Raw genomic sequence first — 17,934 nt, 5'->3', positions numbered from 1 at the left:
TCAAAATGTCTGTGTTGCACTTCAAAATTCTTGCCAAATCAAACCAATCTCATTCGATTCTATTTAGGGTTCCTTACTCTGCCCCTGTTCACATCAATGACCCATATGGAAAACCAGCAAGCTAAAAAAAACGCAAACGAATTTGTTCCACATATAAGGCTTCATGTTAAGTAATGTTAAGTTTTTCGTCATACATTGAAAACATAGAATATCAAATAGGCCAGCACAGCTACTCAGAAAAAAACACTTCTATCTCGGAATGAGATCTTGCCACTATCATACCGTAAAACGACAGTTTATACTTTACCTTTCTTTTACAAATTGATGCACCAACTACTTTATTCCAATGTTTGCAAATAAAACCACTAAGGCGTAATCGGAACAGCAAATAGAAACAAAGAGATCAAGTTGGTCAACTTTCGAATACTTTTTGCCTTCCTCACCTTACTGAGGAAAGGCTATAAAATCATTCGAAAAATGAACTTCTTAAGGGGTTACATACATGTAGAAAGTCGCAAAATTTCATATTACAGAAAATTCACTAAATTCACTAAAAATATGATTTTCAATAACTCCTGAAAGTTTTATGAAGATATTTCGTGACTGAACTGAGTAAGATATGATTTAAGGGGTTACATACAAGTAAATCGGCAAAAATGTCAGAGGTTGGTTTGAGCACAAACTTAAACTTTTTTTTTAAATCTGTTTGCAGGACATTAAAATATACATTTTCAACTATTAACAAAATAAATTTGAAGACATTTGGTTGTATCATTGCCGAGATACAGCTATATGAAGTTAGCATTTTCAAAAAACGGGTGCCACGATATCTCAACACTGCTCTGACCAAATCGGCTCAAAATGTTGGTGAAGACTCGTTAAACCGGTCCTGTGTGCATGACGAAGGCCGAATTTCAAAAAGTTTATTTTGAAAAAAAGATAAAAATATTTTTATGTTTTCCATATAAAAAATCGAAAATTTTCGATTTTTGTATTTTTTTAAAATGCTAAATTTCAAAATTCATGCGCAAAGCGAACTGTCAAACTTTATGAACGTTTTTCTCTAAACACCGAGTTGATTTACCGGTGCCACGATATCTCGAGATGGGATGGACCAAATTGGCTGAAATTTGGGGTGAAGAATCTCAAGACATATCCTATGTGCATGATGAAGCTCGATTTTGAAATTTTACTTTCTTAAAAAAAAACAAAAATCAAAAACGGTCGATTTTTTTTATACGAAAAATATAGAAATATTTTTATCTTTTTTTAACATTAAGTTTTTGAAAGTCGGCCTTCGTCATGCACACAGGACTGGTTTAACGAGTCTTCACCCACATTTTGAGCCGATTTGGTCAAAGCAGTGTTGAGATATCGTGGCAACCGTTTTTTGAAACTGCTAACTTAAAATAGCTATATCTCGGCAATGGTACATCCAAATGTCTTCATATTTATTTTGTTAGTAGATAAAAATGTAAATTTTAATGCCCTGCAAAAAGGTTCGAAAAAAAAGTTTGAATGTGTGCTCATACCAACCTCTGACAATTTTTACGGTTTACATGTATGTAACCCCTTAATTAATCCTCATAGACCCTATACCTATCGTCACAGAATCAAATTCTGAACAAATGTCTGTGCGTAAGTCCGTGCACCAAAAAAAGCACTCAATTATCTCCGGACTGGCTGAATTGATTTGGTCTTGGGGTCCCATTAGACCAGGCCTGCCCAACGTCCGGCCCGTGAAGCCATTTCATCCGGCCAGCGACGGCCTTTCAAAATAGTTCTATATGACAGGCCCTTAAGACTGTTCATGAAATAGTGAATAAATAAGTTGAGTGTCTAAACTTAAAAAATAAACTTGAGATCAAATTTTCACGTATTAATTACAAACATTTAATTAGAAAGATTTTTTTTTTGTTTTTTTGACAAAAAAAAGTTTTCTATTCAATGCATCTTTTTTACTTAGATTTTGTTTTCTTTTTAATGATTTTGATTCTTTATGTTTGAATTTCATTCTTTTCATTTCTGTATTGATATTTTCAGAATCAATTGAAAAATGGAGCAAGAATTTTTTTATCTATTTCGTAAAAATGTGGATTTTTGAAAAAAAAACTTGGATTGTTGTTTAAAAGTTACAGAGAGACATTGATTTTTTTTGCTGTTTATACTTTGTTTAATCCAAATTGAAGATTTTTTTTTAAGAATTTAAATAAAATTGTTTTTTATTGAATGAGTAATCAAAAAATGATGTATTTTTCAGAACAATTTTTCAGTGATACAGATTCGTTTGATTATTTTTTTTAAAGCAAATTAATCATACTGTGACCATTTAAAAAAATATTAAACAGAAACAAAGTCACAAAATAGTCAAGAAATCAGAGTGCAAAAAAATATTTTTTTCATAAACTTAAATTGTTAATAATAATTAGAAGAATTATTAATTGAAAGCTATTCAATATATATTTTTCTAAACTGTTTAAATTTTGCGTGTACAGAGCGGATCCGTTAATTCGAATTACGTTACTTCGAAAGTCTGCTAATTAGAATGCTCGCCAATTCGAACGTATTCGAATTAAAAGGACTCAACCGTCAAAGCCAGTTGTCAATCTGATTTTGACGTTCCAACACGTTTCGATGATTTCCGAACACGTGGTTTCCAGCTTTTGACAGCTGTCAGTCGTTCCAATTAGCGAATTGGGATTCGCTCATTCGAATGCAGTTTCACTCGAATTAGCGAATCCACTCTGTAGTTCGAATCATTTTAAAATATTTTGTAAAATACCAGGTAAAATATGTGAATAAAGGTGCACGGCTAGTAAAAATTTAATGTTATTTAAAAGTCAATGGTATCAGGGTATTTAATTGCAATTGGCAAAAATAATTACAAAACTATTTTAAACAATTCAAAATAAAAATCAATCCAATAAACATTTTTTTAAGTTTGCTGGATTTTTTTCAGAAATCAGTTATTATGAATCTTATTTGCGCCAATAGTTAATAATTTGTTTACTTTAAAAGGAACCAACAAAATAATGAAAACAAAATTGTTCACTTTTTCAACTTTTATCAATCATAAGCTCCGGCCCGCCTCTGCTTCAGAAAAATCATATCAGGCCCGCAGGACCAAAAGGTTGGGCACCCTTGCATTAGACCCTAGTTAATTTTTTGATGTTTAGAAAAGTACTTCAAAAGTTATGCTAAAAAACGGCTTTGATTATAGTTCGAAAGATTGTAAAAAGGGTGGTTTTTCTTAGAAAACCCGTCTTGATATATATTTTTAGAAAGGTATTTCAAAGACCTTTCCAATTAGCCTAAAACATTGAAGATCTGACAACCGTATCAAACGTTACAAGCACTAAATCGTTATTTATTCACTTTTAAGAGGCCGGATCTCAGATATTTTGATGAAAATCCGGCTCAATCATGGGAGGATTGACCCCGTCAGAAGTTATGAGTATATGATGTTAGATTTTGAATTTGTATATGCATAGCTATGTATTTAGAAAAAAAAACTGCATTAATAAGGCTTTCTAGGCCCAGTGAAAAAAATATAATTTAACTCAAAAATGACGAACTCCTCGTCACAGTGTCCTGATGCAAACAATGATCGAGCTGTAGCTGTCACAGCCCTGCGAAGTATGTTTGCTGACAGATCGGGCAGTCAGTCAAAAAAACCAGCTAGAAGTCGCCTGACAAAAAAAAATTTGCTAGAAAGAGATAGGAAACCTGATGCAAACAAACGTCCAGCTGTCATGTAAACATACTTTGAATGTGTTGGTAAATTTCTGACTAGAAAGCCTTATGTGAAGAAGGCACCAGCCACCTCAAGGTGGATTAAGTAAGGTGTTTTTTTTCTATTAGCCGTTGTACCCACTGTCGCTACTAAAGAACGCGAACAAACAACAGCACACAGACAGCAAAGTTTCTTTAAAGTGTGAGAAATACTTTTCTTTTGTTGTTTGCTTTTTCATTCGCTTCAGAGAAAATTTATATCAACTGTATTCGGCGTATCGTGTGATGGTTAAAAATAAAAAAAAGAAATGATGAACATGTTTTGTGTTGTTAGTTCTACTAGCATAGTGTACAGAGAGAAACCACAAACGATGGTGAATGTTACCACAAACACTTTGACGTGATGCATTCATACCACCCAGCAAGTGTTTGCCACTAACACAAGGCATATAGACTATCTCTAGAACTTTTGCTTTGAATGCATATTTGTCTTGACCGTGTTTGAGGTTTAATTGTAGACAATCTTTGAATCACGACCAGTGGCCGACGCGATGTAGGAGATTTATTACTGCTGCAGAACAAGTTCTAGTACCAAGTGTATAGCTGATAGAAAGTTTGTTCTAGATAGGCTGCTTTTGTTTGTTCACACAAGTTTAGCACACTTGGGAACAGCAATATTCACTTTCGAATTACAAAAAGAGACAGGCATTAAATTTGATAAAATTTGGCTTTAGTTGCCAATCTCGCTCTGATTAAATTAACAGAAATTCTCTAAAAGTCCGCGCAATCAATCTCCTGCAAATAGTAACTTCAATATCGATGAATATATAAATTAAGATGCAAATAAATCTCGTGCCGAACACAAGCGTCACGCCATTCTAACAGCTTGTGACAATATTCCAAGCGTCGCATCACTGTTGCGGATTTGGTCCGCCCGACCGGCCCTTCGCAATTGGTCAAAACAAGCCCCAAGGAAGAACCGAATCGAAATCGTGACCCGTTTATTCGACGAAAACGAATGATGGTTGTCGTCGAGGCGCTTGTCGTCTGATTGACAAAGGCCTGCCAAAGGTGGTATACATTGTGTTTGTGGACACGGATCAACTGGTCAACTGATTCTGCAAATATGATTCTGCGAAACGAATATCGGTACGTAATCGTTTCAGTCGACAATATTTAACAATCAAATTGACCGTCACTTGCGTCAAATGTAAAATTAGCTCAGTAAATAGAGGCATATTTTCAATCGATTTGTTACAGAAAAAAAGGTTAAAAAACTACATTATTCGAAAACATTTTTGAAATAGCCAACTTCAAACATATTATAGTATAGTTCATACAACAAGTTGCAAAAAAGAAGATTTTTCAGCCCGAGTCGTACATTTATTTAAAGAGGTTTACGAAGTCGGATAAATACGAAGAGTGCTGAAAAAATCAAGTTTTGCAACGAGTTGAATACTACATTATCTGCAATTCTGGAAAACAAAATGCTTTCAGTGAAACGTTCGTTACCCCAATAGAATGTTATTTGCCGTCAAGATAAGTTGTTGTTGCTGTTGATTTTGAAAATTCAAAATGATCAAAACATTCAAACGACCGTCATTGTTCTTGTTATACTCCAGTTATATTTTTCGGAAGTATGTATTCGATGTACAGAGTTTTGAGATCCCACAAGAGTTTCCAGATTAGCAATCCACAGTTGGGCGGCGCCATCCGAGAGAATAAAGAACACGATCTGGTAGTATAAAGGTACTGTGAACAGACACGGAGGATAAATTCCGAGATTTGCGACAGCGTTATTCTCATGGGTTCATTTTCAAAACTGTTCATCAACCAAAAAAAAGTGCCGATATCGAGACTCGAACCCAAGATCTTTGACTTATCGAACCGCGCCTTTGCCGTATCGACCACCAAAGTTGGATGACTATGAGTTGGTCATTTGGCAATATAAGCCACTCTTTCAACGTTTATTCTTTTATTTATTTTTGGTAGAGCTATTCTCTCGGTTTTCTACTATGGGTGTAGGATTTCATAAACTATACAAGGAAAATGCCGCTGTTTTGATTTTGTTATTTCTAAGTCAAATCCGGCTATAAACTTCTATTGAATTGTAATAAATGGTACATAAATAAAAGCTGATCTAAAAATTCAAGTCTGAATTTCACTGTGATTGCAGTTCCTATTGAGAGATTGAACTGAATTTAAAAAAAAATTTAGGTAAATGAGATTTTTTTACTTCAACAGGCATGATCCATGATTCCTGTGAACAGCAATATCGATTATGACAAACCCAATGATGTACAGCAGATTCAATAATTATTGATGCAACTAACAATTCATTTGATTAAAAATTAAAACGAAACTTTTGTTGCGTAGAAGTTTAGTAAGAACAACGAAAAAGCTCTTGTGTTGTAGACGAGCCAAGAATGGAAAATGTATGAATGAAAGCTCACCAGAAAGCGGTCCGCACGCATCGGGATAATTTCATCGTCCTCCTGGTCGGGTTCGGCATCGTCGTTCTGGCTCGCAGCCTGCCCCATAGTTTTTTCTTCCTCTTTTTACAGCAACTAGATTGAAATTTTACCACTCCCAAGCTCTGAAATTAGGAGCAACACTTTTTCACAACCTTCAGCAAAATTATAAGCACATTTAGCTTAATTTTCCTGCAATATTCATCTGCCGACACATTTTTCAACTCTCCCCAGGTTCACATGCAGCTCCACTGGCACAAATATGTTCTGTCACTGTGACAGGGGAGGAAAATACTGCTGGAAAAAACCAAGGATAACCACTCATTCACTCACACACATACACTAACATCACATCCTTTTTCCAGTGGCATGTTGCAGGACCTGATGTTTTAACACAGACAAAAATCGATAGACAAGCATAAAACGTGCGACATCGATCGCAGCATGCCTCTCACGGTGTCGTTTATTGAACACGGGTATAACATAACTCCTAATTATGTCGATATCATGTTTAGAACAAACACGTTCGATAGAAAATAAAATAATACAATAAAAAGTAGCGACTTTGAACAATTCGGAAATAAGTAAAGCCCTAACTTTTTATTAAAGTATTTTCTACAAATCACACCGTGATTGGCGCGCGCGTCTGTTGAATATGTCGTCGCAGCAGCAGCTGCTTCTGCTAGCCTACTTTCAGGATGTTTTCCATGTTGCACAAGCTTCTTGTTTCTTTTTCCTCAGTTCATCATTTGAAGGCCAGCCAGCCAGCCACCCAGATTCTACACTTTTAAGAAAACTCACAGCTGGTCCAGTTTGTGGCTCTAAAACGAAATCGTGAGGCCATCATCAATTAAACAATATTAGTTTTTACGTAATTGCGTCACTGCTGCAAAATCACAACCTGCAATGCACCACATACTACTGAGCTGGGCTAAGGACATAAAATGGAATATTACGCGCACTTTGTTATTCTGGATTGAACAATATTCCTTATTTTAACAAACTTCAACCCCACCAATCACGTTTCCCTCATTATGCTGCATTCACAAAACAACCCCATTTAGGCCAAAACTAGCACTTTTTCACCTTGGTTCAAAAAACCAAAAAAAAACACTGCTTACATTCGTGTCCAGCGTTTGACGTTTCTGCCAGAGTTTTTGTTTTCACCAGCAGTGTCGAAGTGTAAACGCGTGGTTACCCCTTGATTCACCTCCCCACCTCGACCATCATCAATATCAAACCCTCTTGGTGGTGAGCGTGCTTGTATGCAAAATAGGTACTCGCGAAAATTTATGTTTCATCGTATGGACAATGAATGGAAAAGGGGTGGCAGCTGCTGCTGCTGGCGAGTCTGAACATACTCATGCAACACAACTCAATGATCACACCTGGGCCGTCTGCTGCCGGACCACGTGGGTAAACGATGCTGGTGCGTGATCCATTCATGAAAAGTTGCTTTTTTCAGACTGGCTGTCTCGGCAAACTTCGTCTTGCCACAATCTTATAAAAGATGTCGCTCAATTTTCTGTTTCCTCGTTTAAAACTAGGTTTTGTTTATTTATAAAAGAACAACTTTAAAAAAAAATCTCAGCCGAGTGAAGCGCGCAACCATTTGTGAACGACAAAGCCTCGCTAGCAGCTAGCAAGTTGGTCAATCGCTACTCTGCACGCAAGCCGAGAAAAATACAAGGCTAATTCATCCGTCCGCCCATAAGGCTACGTGTTAGGAATTTAAGAAAAAAATGGGATTGTCTACAGTCTACAATCTATAGGAATAAAGAACTACGTTTTATTATTTACTCTGATGGTTTACCTGATTCAGAACCAAGCTACATCCTGAACTCAAAATTACTCAAAGTAAACCAAATTACATAACTCGAGTTGTTTTTTAAAGGTAAAAAAAAAACAAATTTTCAGTTGTTGCTTTTTGGGTGTTTTTTAATACCCATGACTCAAGGCGGTTCCAAAAACACCCAAAAAGCAAAAACTGGGAAATTTGAATCCGAGAAAGACCACCTGAAATCAGGACGAGTTATCTAAAATGGGCTTAGACATTCTCTTTTCTTATCCTATTCATTATAATTCAAAAATGTCAATTTAGTTCCTTTCGTTAGTTTTTGCCTTCCTCACCTTACTGAGGAAAGGCTATATAATCACTCGAAAAATAGGGCAGCAAATTACCAAAAAGGTTAAAGCTACCAGAAAAAAATGAATTAACAACAACAACTCGAAAAATTTAATTCTTAAAAACTGAACAAATGTTTGTGTGTGTGTTTTTGGATGTGGATGTGGAGCACTGGCTGAACCGATTTTAAACGTTTTAGTCTCATTCGATCCGTCTTGGGATCCCATAAGTCCCTTTTGAAAATTATGATGCATAGTAAAGTATTAGTAGTAAGTGCCCAAACCACATCAGAGATCTAATTGGTTTGTGTTTCAACATCAATCCAAACCACTATCAAATGCAAGTGTTTGGGCGATTGACTTTTTGGTATTTTTTGACACGTTATTGCTATTCGGGTGGCTCAAGCTTTTCAAGTGTTTTTTTCATGAATTTACCCCACTGTCTTGAACTATTCAAAGTGATGAGGAAAACACTTGAAATTGATAAGATAAGATCTACCCAAACAGCATGAGCATGAGAGACCACCCATGGTTGCCCCTCCGTTGCTGAACTGAACCGTAATATCCTTTCAGCATTATTGATCATAGGCTAGTGATTCTAGTGTTTCCCTTATCAACAGCATGTATGAATGCGACGAAAAGACAAAACACCACGATTGCTAAAACTAGATCAGTTGCGAATAGGTAACAGTCATTGGCCACCAACGGCGCCCGCCATGTCAGTTTGTAGATCTCGATTTTAAGTGACGGGAATGATAGTTAGCGCAGGTTGCTAATAGGACAGCTGGTTTGCCCTATGCTTACACCCCACGAGCGCCAGGAACCTGAAATTGTGTTAGTAGTATAGTGCTTGGTCCGGATTTATCATAGAAGATGATGATGCGACCCAAAATCATAGTGTTTGTTGAACGATATTATGTATTATTCTCAAGGCAAGCAATCGCATGCTGCGGATTAGACATGTCCCGTTTATCGGTTGTTATATTTTAAATGTAGTGGTTTAATCTCAGACAGCCGGCTGGGGAAAGATAGAATTAAAATCATTTGTAATTAAATGATGAAGGATTTAACAGCGTAACTTTTAAATTAAGATGTTTTTACGAGTTTTACATGATTGATGTTTAGTGGGGTACTGATTAACTAAGCGAACGACGAGTTACGATGTTTATCGAGCTGAAATGGCATGATAAGGTTTTGTTGTTGTTGTACACTGACGACGAACGCGAAAAAACCCCTGCGGCCCGACGGAAAGACATCGCAAATCGGACTGCACAAGATCTACCCAAACAGGCACTATTCAAAGTCAACGTGATTTTCTACTTGAATTGGGTACTAAAGCCCTATGTCAATTTTTATGTACAACGGTAAAAAACACGATTAAAAACCATTTCTAATCACTTTTTTTCATTTTAACGCAAATTTTTTTTTTTTTGACAAGACAACATTTTTTCGCTGGATCTACTATGGTCCCCTTGGAACGAGCTGTCAAGTAGGAGCTTTTCTGTCAAGAAGGACCGCGCGGTTAATTTTTCAAAATTCATTTTCAACTCTTTGTGGTCGTACAAAGGGTCATTGTACTCAGAAAAGTAAGCTTTATCGCTGTAAACAATAATATCAGCAATCTAAGCTTCATTTTAGGACCCAATTTAATGTGTTTCACTGATTGATTTTAGCGCGACTTTTAGCGAAGGCTCGTTTTGCGCGCGGCGCGTCGAAAAACACGGATTTTATTTTCAAAAAATCATATCATCGGAATCCTGTTAATGAACTCCTCCCTAGACTCCTCCCATTTCTTAGTATGTTACGTAAAAATGTCTGGGGAATCCGATAAAAATATTTTCAGACATAGGCTCTTTGGTCCAGACACCGTCACAACGGCATTTTAAAGTTTCATACGCCTTTTTCATATGTTGGGCTAGATATTTGGAACTTCTCACTATTTTTCTTTAACCCTTTCGGGCCTGATGGGTCATATATGACCCAAAAATCAAAATTTTGTAAAGAAGCCTATAATTTTTGTGTGGTTCTCAGGATCATTTTCTTATCACCAACTAAAAAAATATTTTTTAGAAAATTCAGGCCTTATCACCTTTCATTTGCGTATAAGACAATTGAATTCGGTTGAAATGGCGAGAAGTTATGATTTTTCGAAAAATATGGTTTTTGCGAAAATCGACGAAAATGGCAATTTTTCAGACCACCCTAACACGGCTTAGGTCACCCTAATGGCCAAACAAAAAAAAATACGGGTCTAATCATTTCGGCCAGGGAACCCCCAGAAAAATTTTGAGCACGATCCGAGCACTTTTGTTTTTTTTTCATGCTGTTTTCGTGGGAAATTGCTGTATTTATATATATATATATATAAGCCATGTTAGCTATGGTTGGTGCTTGCCTTCGTCAATCGTCATAGTCAATATTTTCGACTCGCATGACCAAACCCGCTCTTCTCCTCATGTTGTCACATCGGTGAACTAACTCAATCTTGAGAAGTTTTCGTGAGGGAAATTGATTACGTGAATTTCATTTAAGTTTTCTAGCAATTTCAACAATAATTTCACGCTTTATTTTTAGAGTTCAACAATTTCTTCAACGATGGCCGGAAGTGCTCAAGCTAGCCGCGGTTTGTCGGCTCTGTTCAAGCGGGGATGGCACGAAATTCCCGAAGTTATTGGCTCGTCCGCCATGGCCATTATCGGACTGGGACTGACTGCGATCGGTTTGACCAACTACTATCGCAAGGACTGTGACAACCGGCGGTTCAAGCTGGACTACGTCGTGATGCGTCCCGATGACCCACGTGTGGCCAAGATTCGCAAAGATTAATCCTTGCAGCATGTCAACAGTTTATGGGCGAATGGTTCACTTTTAGAGCATTAAAACAAGCTGTAAATAAAACATTTTAAATTGCGTCTTTATTTGTTCTGCTGCCTCGCAGCTCTAGCTTTGTTCACAGTTTCCATTGCCTCAAGTAGGATCTGCCGCGAACCTTCCTCCTCTCGGTCCAGCTTCTTTCGTTCTTCCTCCAAATCAGTCATGAACTTATCCCTGGAATGTTATGAAATTTGTAAATTTTGCCTTCGATGTTGTTTTTATCTTACTCTACCTATTGTAAAATGCAACTGAAAATCCAAGTAATATTCCTCCAAAAATTAGGGGAAATCTCATCAATGTTCCCTTCGAGTATTTCATGGCAAATAGTGGTTTGGATGTGCCGAAATTTTGGAAATTAACAAACTTTAACCAAATTGCCGGACGTTTTGTGTTGACGAAAATCTGACATGAACTGTCAGGTTGCATAAGTTTGTTTATTATTCTCATTACCTTTGTTGGGATAAAATGCTAATGGTAAGAAAAATATAATTATGTACATTCATATGAACATTTTACAGACTTTTAAAAAGATTATTTTAATGTGAATTTGTAATTTGTTGTTTTATTGGTTACGATAGCCTGTCTGTCTTTACAGAATTTCGGAATATTTTTCCATTGAATATTAAATTCAAATTAAATTTTAACGAATAATTCTGCAAAAAGTTTGCAGCAGCTGAAGAAATCTGCAAAACAAAACTGATGGTGCAGACGTGCTTCGAATGATTCATTTTCGATCATTCGGCAAATTCCGAAAGGAAGCGTCTTTCATTACGTGACGCAAAAAAAAAAAGATTTTTAGACCCCCTCGCCACCTCTCGTAACAAAATTTCCAAACAAAATTTGTTATAAAAAACACGACCTCCGACCCCCCCTCGCCCTTTCTGCCACCTGCGTTACGTAATAAAAGAACGCTCCCTAAAGAGAGCCCTTCAAATAAAATATTTTTTGACGTTTTGTTGAAACATAAGTCGACAATGGAGCGTCGGCTTTGCTAAACTTATTTTCTCTAGAAAAAGTTAATTTTTAGAAGAGTTTTTAGGCAAACAAACTTGAAAAGTAATGGCCTCGTCATCCAACGTGAATGGCAATCTAGTGGACGAGCTGGAGGAAGCCTTTCAGGTAAATTTGCGGGTTAATCCGAAATCACAATTTTACAACTTTTTTTTTTTCTCGCAGTCATGCATCCACGCACTGACAAAGGAAGAATCGGCCACCGGAATTGACAAAGATGAGATAAAGCTCGAGGTGGACCAAACAACGCTAAAATTTATCGATCTTGCAAGGCAGATGGAGGCCTTCTTCCTGCAGAAACGTTTCCTGTTGTCTGCCTTGAAACCGGATCTGCTGCTCAAGGAGGAAAATTTCGATTTGAGGTAATTTGGAAGCCTAGGGTTCAAAGGCAGCCGGAGATGTAGCGAACGGAATTGAACGAACATTTCCCAATCCCTGATCTGGGAACGATGTTTGAATTGATCAGACAGCTGAAATTTATGAGGGCTTTCGGCAATGATCGGTTACCTGTTGAGTTCTTCACAATTCAAATGATGAAGTTACTAGAGTGGTGATTTAGTCGTATTGTCCCGTCTACAAAAGGACGATAAGCTGGACTCTTAGCTATTGGGGAAAAAAGTGATCGGTAAAATGTTCAATGTAGCCAACATTTAAACTGGACTGCTGTAACCGCAACACTCATAGAAACGGTTATGGACTTATCGCAGAATTACTTAGAATACCCAAATTTAACATGATTACTGAGTGTCACTTATCGTCCCACTTTCAGACAGGAAATAGCACGCAAGGACGAACTCATTCGAAAGCACTACGAGAAAATTGAGTCTTGGAAAAACCTTCTCTCGGACCAGCAAAACTACAACAAACCGATGCAGGCCCATCCGGTACCGCCGGAGATGCGAAGCATGACCGGTGGAGCTCCCGGACCGGGAGGGATGATGCCAGGTGGCATGGGAATGCCGATGCAGGTACCGTCTCCGACCGTTGCACAGTGGAACCAGTCGTCAGATTTATTGGAAGATTATCTTTGCCCAAGAGTGACGCCTGGTTCTGCTGGGTGCTAACGACTTTGTAGATGTTTCAAAGCTAATTTCTTTCAGAATTCCATGCTAGCTCAACAAATGCAGCAAGCTCAGCAACAGCAACAAATGCAAATGCTCCAGGTCCTATAGTTAAAAAAAGCATCAGCTGTCGTTTTAACAAACAAGTTTCCATTCTCGGCAGGCCCAACAAATGCAGCAGATGCAGTCCATGCCCATAGGAGCGAATCCCCAGCAGTTCCCGCAGGGCGGTGGCGGTCGCGTTGTCGGAGCTGGTGCCCCTGGCTTCCCAGGACAGGGTCCCAACCTGCAAGGGCCTTTAGCTTATCTCGAGAAAACGGCTAGCAATATAGGTGAGCCAGCAACTGTCCGTGAATCGCCCCAGCGATTGAAAAATCGTTTTCCAACGCTACCATTACTAATGGTGGCCTACGCGACCCTCTTTCATTGTTTCATTTCAGATCTAGTTGGTATGGGGGATGGTCGAAGGTGACGCGGGCGGGGCAGGGGGCGATCAAGAGGCCGCGGTCGTGGCAGAGGCGGCCGAGGACGAGGCAGTGCTCCCGAGTTTCATAGCGGTGCGTTATCTTGAAAAAGGATCATCATTTAGAACACGTTAGACGGTCGTCATTAGTTTATATTACAATATACAAACAACATCATTCTCTATAAAAGCAGAAAAAAAGATTACCATTTATACGCAAATCAATGCTCCTCCGATCTGTTACACAGTCAACTGTTGGTTTGGCCTCTCTATTCCCAGTTTCCAAAATTCAAACGAAGAACGCAGTCAATTCAAACGCAAGTCAGTTACAAAATTACACCGAGAAACAGTGAATCGGTTGTGTGTTGTAGTGTAAGTCTAATACCATGTCCCGATCAGTTTCGAAGTGAGATTTGAAAAAAAAAAATGTAAAAGATATCGAACGTAACGCTGTGAGGCGCTTTGAACCCGATCAGATAAAAAAAAGTAAATCCCGCGTAGGGAAGTTATTGGAAAAATCAATCGTTATGGTAAAAGAGTTTTTGCTTTTGGTTTTGCAAAGCTATAGTTTCTTTTTATTGTTTTTTTTAAACTATACTTTTTGAAAAGTAGTTTTCTTCGTTCTCTTTCACACGTCACCTATTTTAGCATTACGTTAATCTTGACCGAACTTTAGGCCAATACACTGTGTCTGCTTTTATTAAACTATATTGAACATAAGCTATGTAAGAGTATAAATTTGCACCGATAGGGAGCATATTTTTGAAATATATTAATCACATACTACGAACAATGTTTTTTACCCTTTGCGAAATCCGAAAACTAAATGGGTTTATTTATTTAAAAGTATTACACTGGACTATCTCGTTGTCGATATTGAAGGGACCGTCGAGAGAGGGAGAAAAATCAATACAATCTACTTGAAGGGACTGAAAATTTCAATGACAACTGGTTGTAGAAGATCGACAGCCAGAGAGTCCACTTTATTTGGATTAGACTGAAAAATTCGTATGAAAAAGTGGGACAACGAACTCAGCAAATCATGATTGTTGGAAAACTTTAGAAACCTCCCAAGTCTTGTTGTGGTTTGGTTGAGCGTCTCATTTTAGCTAGCAATATCGAAAGTTGATTCAACTTCTAATCCGGATGGGGGGATTCTTCAAAACAATTAATTTAAAGCACCATTAATTGTACGCTAGATATTGCTACAATGCATATATTTCAAATCAACTCCAAACAACAACAGAATGTACTTTACTTAAATGGCTGGCTCCCAAACCCGACCGGGTTGAGTCCGAAATAAATTCCCCGATACCGTGGTTAGTATCTAAATGTTTCATACCCTTGCATGCCGGCATATCTTTGGAATAGATAATAAATTTCACTGGGCTATAAAATGCAGGTTAACTTTTCGGTCCTGTACTGGGCAGTGCAACGAAGGCTTGTTTTACCTTAAACTTTAGCATTTGTGATGAATTGGACCAGAGTTCTCATCGGTCGACCCGTCATGCCTTTGGCCCCCATCCATGTTTGATCGCTACAATCTCCCATAACCCCAGCGATGTCGATATGCATCCAAGGCGTATTTTTCGGAACAAATTCCCTCAGGAAGGCAGCAGCCGTGCATGACCCTCCACCCTTTCCCTTGCCAAGGTTGTTCAAATCGTACCCGCCGTGGTCGCACATTTGGTCGGAGTAATGCTTGAACAAAGGCATGCGCCACACGCGATCTCCGGTGTCCGATCCGGCCTCGTGGATTTGGTTCCACAGCGCGCTATTGGTCGAGAAAACTCCCGCGACGCAATCTCCCAGCGCGACCTTGATTGCACCAGTCAGCGTAGCGATGTCCACAATGAACTTGGGTTCGAATCTGTGAATTAAAGAGGGACGTTATGTAGACGTTAATGAGCTAGCGAGGAGTCTCTTACGTTGAAGCGTAACATAGTGCGTCGGCCAGGATTAGTCGCCCTTCGGCATCGGTGTTGTCCACGCAGATACTTTTGCCGTTCATAGCAAATACGACATCTCCGGGTTTGGTGGCCGTACCACTTGGCATATTTTCGCACAGCGGGATGAATCCTTTCACGTGGACTGGTGCTTTCAACTGGGCCAATGCGTCTGTAACAATAAATTTAATTTTAAACAATAAACACCAAAAGCCACCCTCGCGACTGCCTTACAAATCGTTGCGGCCACATTCGCCGCTCCTCCCATGTCGGCGCGCATTTGGTCCATGCTGGCCGATGGCTTGATGCTAATACCGCCGGAATCGAACGTAACACCCTTGCCGACCAGGGCGATGCACTTGTCGTCGGAACCTTCGCCCTTGTACGTGATCTCCAGGAACTTGGCCGGTTCCTTAGTGCCGTTGGTAACCGACAGGAACGAACCCATACCCTTCTCCTTGGCCCAGGCTTCGTCGTGCACCAGAACTTGCACACCATTCCCAACAGTGGCCATTTTGGTTTGAACAGTTTCGGCAAAGATGGTCGGAGTCATCAGGTTGGCGGGTGTCTCCATCAACCTGCGCGACACTCAAGATTAGTAACAAACGCACCCTTTCCCACCCATCCGAAAAACTTACACCCGGGCCCAGTTTTGCGCACCCCCCAGAATCCAGCCACGTTCCCACTCGACCGCTCCTTCGGCCTGCTCGGCCAACGAAACCTCCGGCAGCGACGTCTGCTTGTCCTTGCATTTGTACGGTTGAAACTTGTAGTTCGCTAGCAGGGCTCCCTCGGCGGCGGCTTGCGCATCCTCCAGGTCTTCTACCTCTACGCGGCCGATTTTGCACCCTGCCAGGGCCCTCACGCCGGCGGACGCGGCAATACGAACGTTCTCCTTGGCACCGTTTATTTCGTCCAGCTCGTCCCATTTGGAAGCGTCGCCGAGGCCAGCTACGGCAACGGCCGGGTACTTACCTAGGTCCCAGTAGAGACGCGCCTGACCGCATTTTATCGGTCCGCAGCTGAAAAAAATCATGGAAAAATGATAAAAAATGTCTGGCATCTGGCAACCCTATTTAAAGGTATGTGCAGTTAATCTACATCATTTGACAATGCCAACAACAACCCATCCACTTTAACGACCCCAGGTCTTTTGTAGTCTCTATTGCAAGTTTCTGCTCGAACCTAGTTGTCCAAAGACTTGAATGGGGAGAGCACCCAAACCTATTTTTACTCCAAGGAACCTTCCACCCAGGGTTCGAACTGACGACCTTTGGATTACGAGTCCAACCGCCGCCAGCGATTCCACCGGAACATGCTGACAATGCCAGCTTTCTTGAATCTGGATGCACATAGCGTATTTTATCCATTAGCGGACCCGCACTATTTTCAATATTTTAAGCAATTTTTCATAACCCTTTGTACAAAACAATGAAATCTGAAGTCTGTTGAACAATTTTGACTATTTGTTCCATCAGTTATTTGTTTTTGAGCAGAAATATAGCCATTTGAAAACAAAAGTTTTTTTTGCCTGTTATGGACCCCTTTTCCTATCCAGGTTTTTAAGCGAAGATGGCGTTCAAATGGCGAACATTCGAAATGTCAAAATCGCGCAGTAGCACCAACATTAGAAAACAAATGTGGCTGTCATGCCATGGCACACTTTTTCGGAATATTGGTACCACTGCGTGATTTTGACATTTCGGACGTTCACCATTCAAACGCCATCTTCGCTTAAAAACCAGGATAGTGGACCCGGGTCCACTATAGACAAACTGTTATTTGTAAACCAAATTTAACCGATATTTGATGTTTTGATACATGGTGTAGGTCTAATGATAGATATGATGAATAAAAGATGAGTTTTGCTCATTTTTCATCATAAACAAATATGTTTCGTTAACAAATTTGGCTTTAAACAACAAAAAAAAACCTAACAGACATTTAAACACATATTTCCGAAAAAGATCAGAGAAAACGTTTCAAAAACCACTGTAAACATAAAATTAATTAATAAAAAGTAATTTTGATGCAAATTTTTCCATATTAATTACATAAATGGATTGACCAAAACTAAACAATTAGGTTTTACGCCGATTCAATTTGGAGGTTAGAAAGGAGTGCAGTGTGCACTGTTTACATGGACTTAGCACAGTTCGATGCGTACGTCGATTTTGATCGGGGAAATTCGTCGACAATCGGCGAAGACCATGTAAACAGTGCACACGAGCAGTCAAATGACGTCATGGCGT

At 39.1% G+C, this 17,934-nt stretch overlaps 4 protein-coding genes and 1 long non-coding RNA gene across 14 annotated transcripts in view; 2 read left to right on the top strand and 3 right to left on the bottom strand.

Annotated features, from left to right (window-relative positions):
• LOC6033988 (monocarboxylate transporter 9) overlaps window positions 1-7,360 on the bottom strand; it is a 32,716-nt gene extending 25,356 nt beyond the window's left edge. The window contains exons 1-3 of one of the 10 annotated variants that reach the window (XM_038259519.1): window positions 7,105-7,359; window positions 6,895-7,024; window positions 6,186-6,584 (exon numbers count right to left, since the gene is read on the bottom strand). In XM_038259519.1, coding sequence (XP_038115447.1) covers window positions 6,186-6,272 — 87 coding nt within the window. In that variant the 5' untranslated portion in view covers window positions 6,273-6,584; window positions 6,895-7,024; window positions 7,105-7,359. Of the gene's footprint in view, window positions 1-6,185; window positions 6,585-6,894 lie in introns of all 10 variants that reach the window. The other 9 variants (XM_038259524.1, XM_038259536.1, XM_038259518.1 and 6 more) reach the window with 9 other exon arrangements.
• Window positions 7,361-10,734: 3,374 nt separating this feature from the next.
• Window positions 10,735-11,239, top strand: LOC6033982. The gene is made up of 2 exons (XM_001844322.2): window positions 10,735-10,843; window positions 10,902-11,239. Exon 2 carries the CDS (start codon window positions 10,923-10,925, stop codon window positions 11,151-11,153), a length of 231 nt encoding a protein of 76 aa, XP_001844374.1. The 5' UTR covers window positions 10,735-10,843; window positions 10,902-10,922; the 3' UTR covers window positions 11,154-11,239.
• Window positions 11,217-11,630, bottom strand: LOC119770539. Its single transcript, XR_005278881.1, has 2 exons — window positions 11,434-11,630; window positions 11,217-11,375 (listed from the first exon to the last, which is right to left on the bottom strand). It is a non-coding gene; the product is annotated as an uncharacterized LOC119770539 (long non-coding RNA).
• A 513-nt stretch (window positions 11,631-12,143) lies between these two features.
• On the top strand, window positions 12,144-14,526 carry LOC6033981 (mediator of RNA polymerase II transcription subunit 28). Its single transcript, XM_038265024.1, has 6 exons — window positions 12,144-12,320; window positions 12,378-12,574; window positions 12,982-13,180; window positions 13,313-13,375; window positions 13,437-13,605; window positions 13,714-14,526. Exons 1-6 carry the CDS (start codon window positions 12,261-12,263, stop codon window positions 13,743-13,745), a joined length of 720 nt encoding a protein of 239 aa, XP_038120952.1. The 5' UTR covers window positions 12,144-12,260; the 3' UTR covers window positions 13,746-14,526.
• A 662-nt stretch (window positions 14,527-15,188) lies between these two features.
• On the bottom strand, window positions 15,189-16,788 carry LOC6033985 (cytosol aminopeptidase). Its single transcript, XM_038260891.1, has 5 exons — window positions 16,784-16,788; window positions 16,321-16,704; window positions 15,917-16,260; window positions 15,665-15,854; window positions 15,189-15,606 (listed from the first exon to the last, which is right to left on the bottom strand). The coding sequence occupies exons 1-5, from the start codon at window positions 16,786-16,788 to the stop codon at window positions 15,189-15,191; spliced, it is 1,341 nt and encodes a 446-aa protein (XP_038116819.1).
• Window positions 16,789-17,934: the final 1,146 nt, after the last annotated feature.

The sequence above is a fragment of the Culex quinquefasciatus genome, chromosome 3 (assembly GCF_015732765.1).
Source record: "Culex quinquefasciatus strain JHB chromosome 3, VPISU_Cqui_1.0_pri_paternal, whole genome shotgun sequence".
Taxonomy (NCBI): Eukaryota; Metazoa; Arthropoda; class Insecta; order Diptera; family Culicidae; genus Culex; species Culex quinquefasciatus.
Note: the sequence above shows the minus strand (reverse complement) of the source record. Positions and strands in the feature narration are given on the sequence as shown.

Excerpts from the sequence above, each read along its gene's own strand:
- LOC6033982 (XM_001844322.2), top strand. The coding sequence starts at position 10,923 with ATGGCCGGAAGTGCTCAAGCTAGCCGCGGTTTGTCGGCTCTGTTCAAG.
- LOC6033981 (XM_038265024.1), top strand. The coding sequence starts at position 12,261 with ATGGCCTCGTCATCCAACGTGAATGGCAATCTAGTGGACGAGCTGGAG. Across the intron at positions 13,181-13,312 it reads GCATGGGAATGCCGATGCAG|AATTCCATGCTAGCTCAACA; the intron begins GTACCGTCTCCG and ends AATTTCTTTCAG. Across the intron at positions 13,606-13,713 it reads GAAAACGGCTAGCAATATAG|ATCTAGTTGGTATGGGGGAT; the intron begins GTGAGCCAGCAA and ends GTTTCATTTCAG.
- LOC6033985 (XM_038260891.1), bottom strand. Across the intron at positions 15,855-15,916 it reads GAATGTGGCCGCAACGATTT|ACGCATTGGCCCAGTTGAAA; the intron begins GTAAGGCAGTCG and ends TTATTGTTACAG. Across the intron at positions 15,607-15,664 it reads GCACTATGTTACGCTTCAAC|ATTCGAACCCAAGTTCATTG; the intron begins GTAAGAGACTCC and ends TTTAATTCACAG.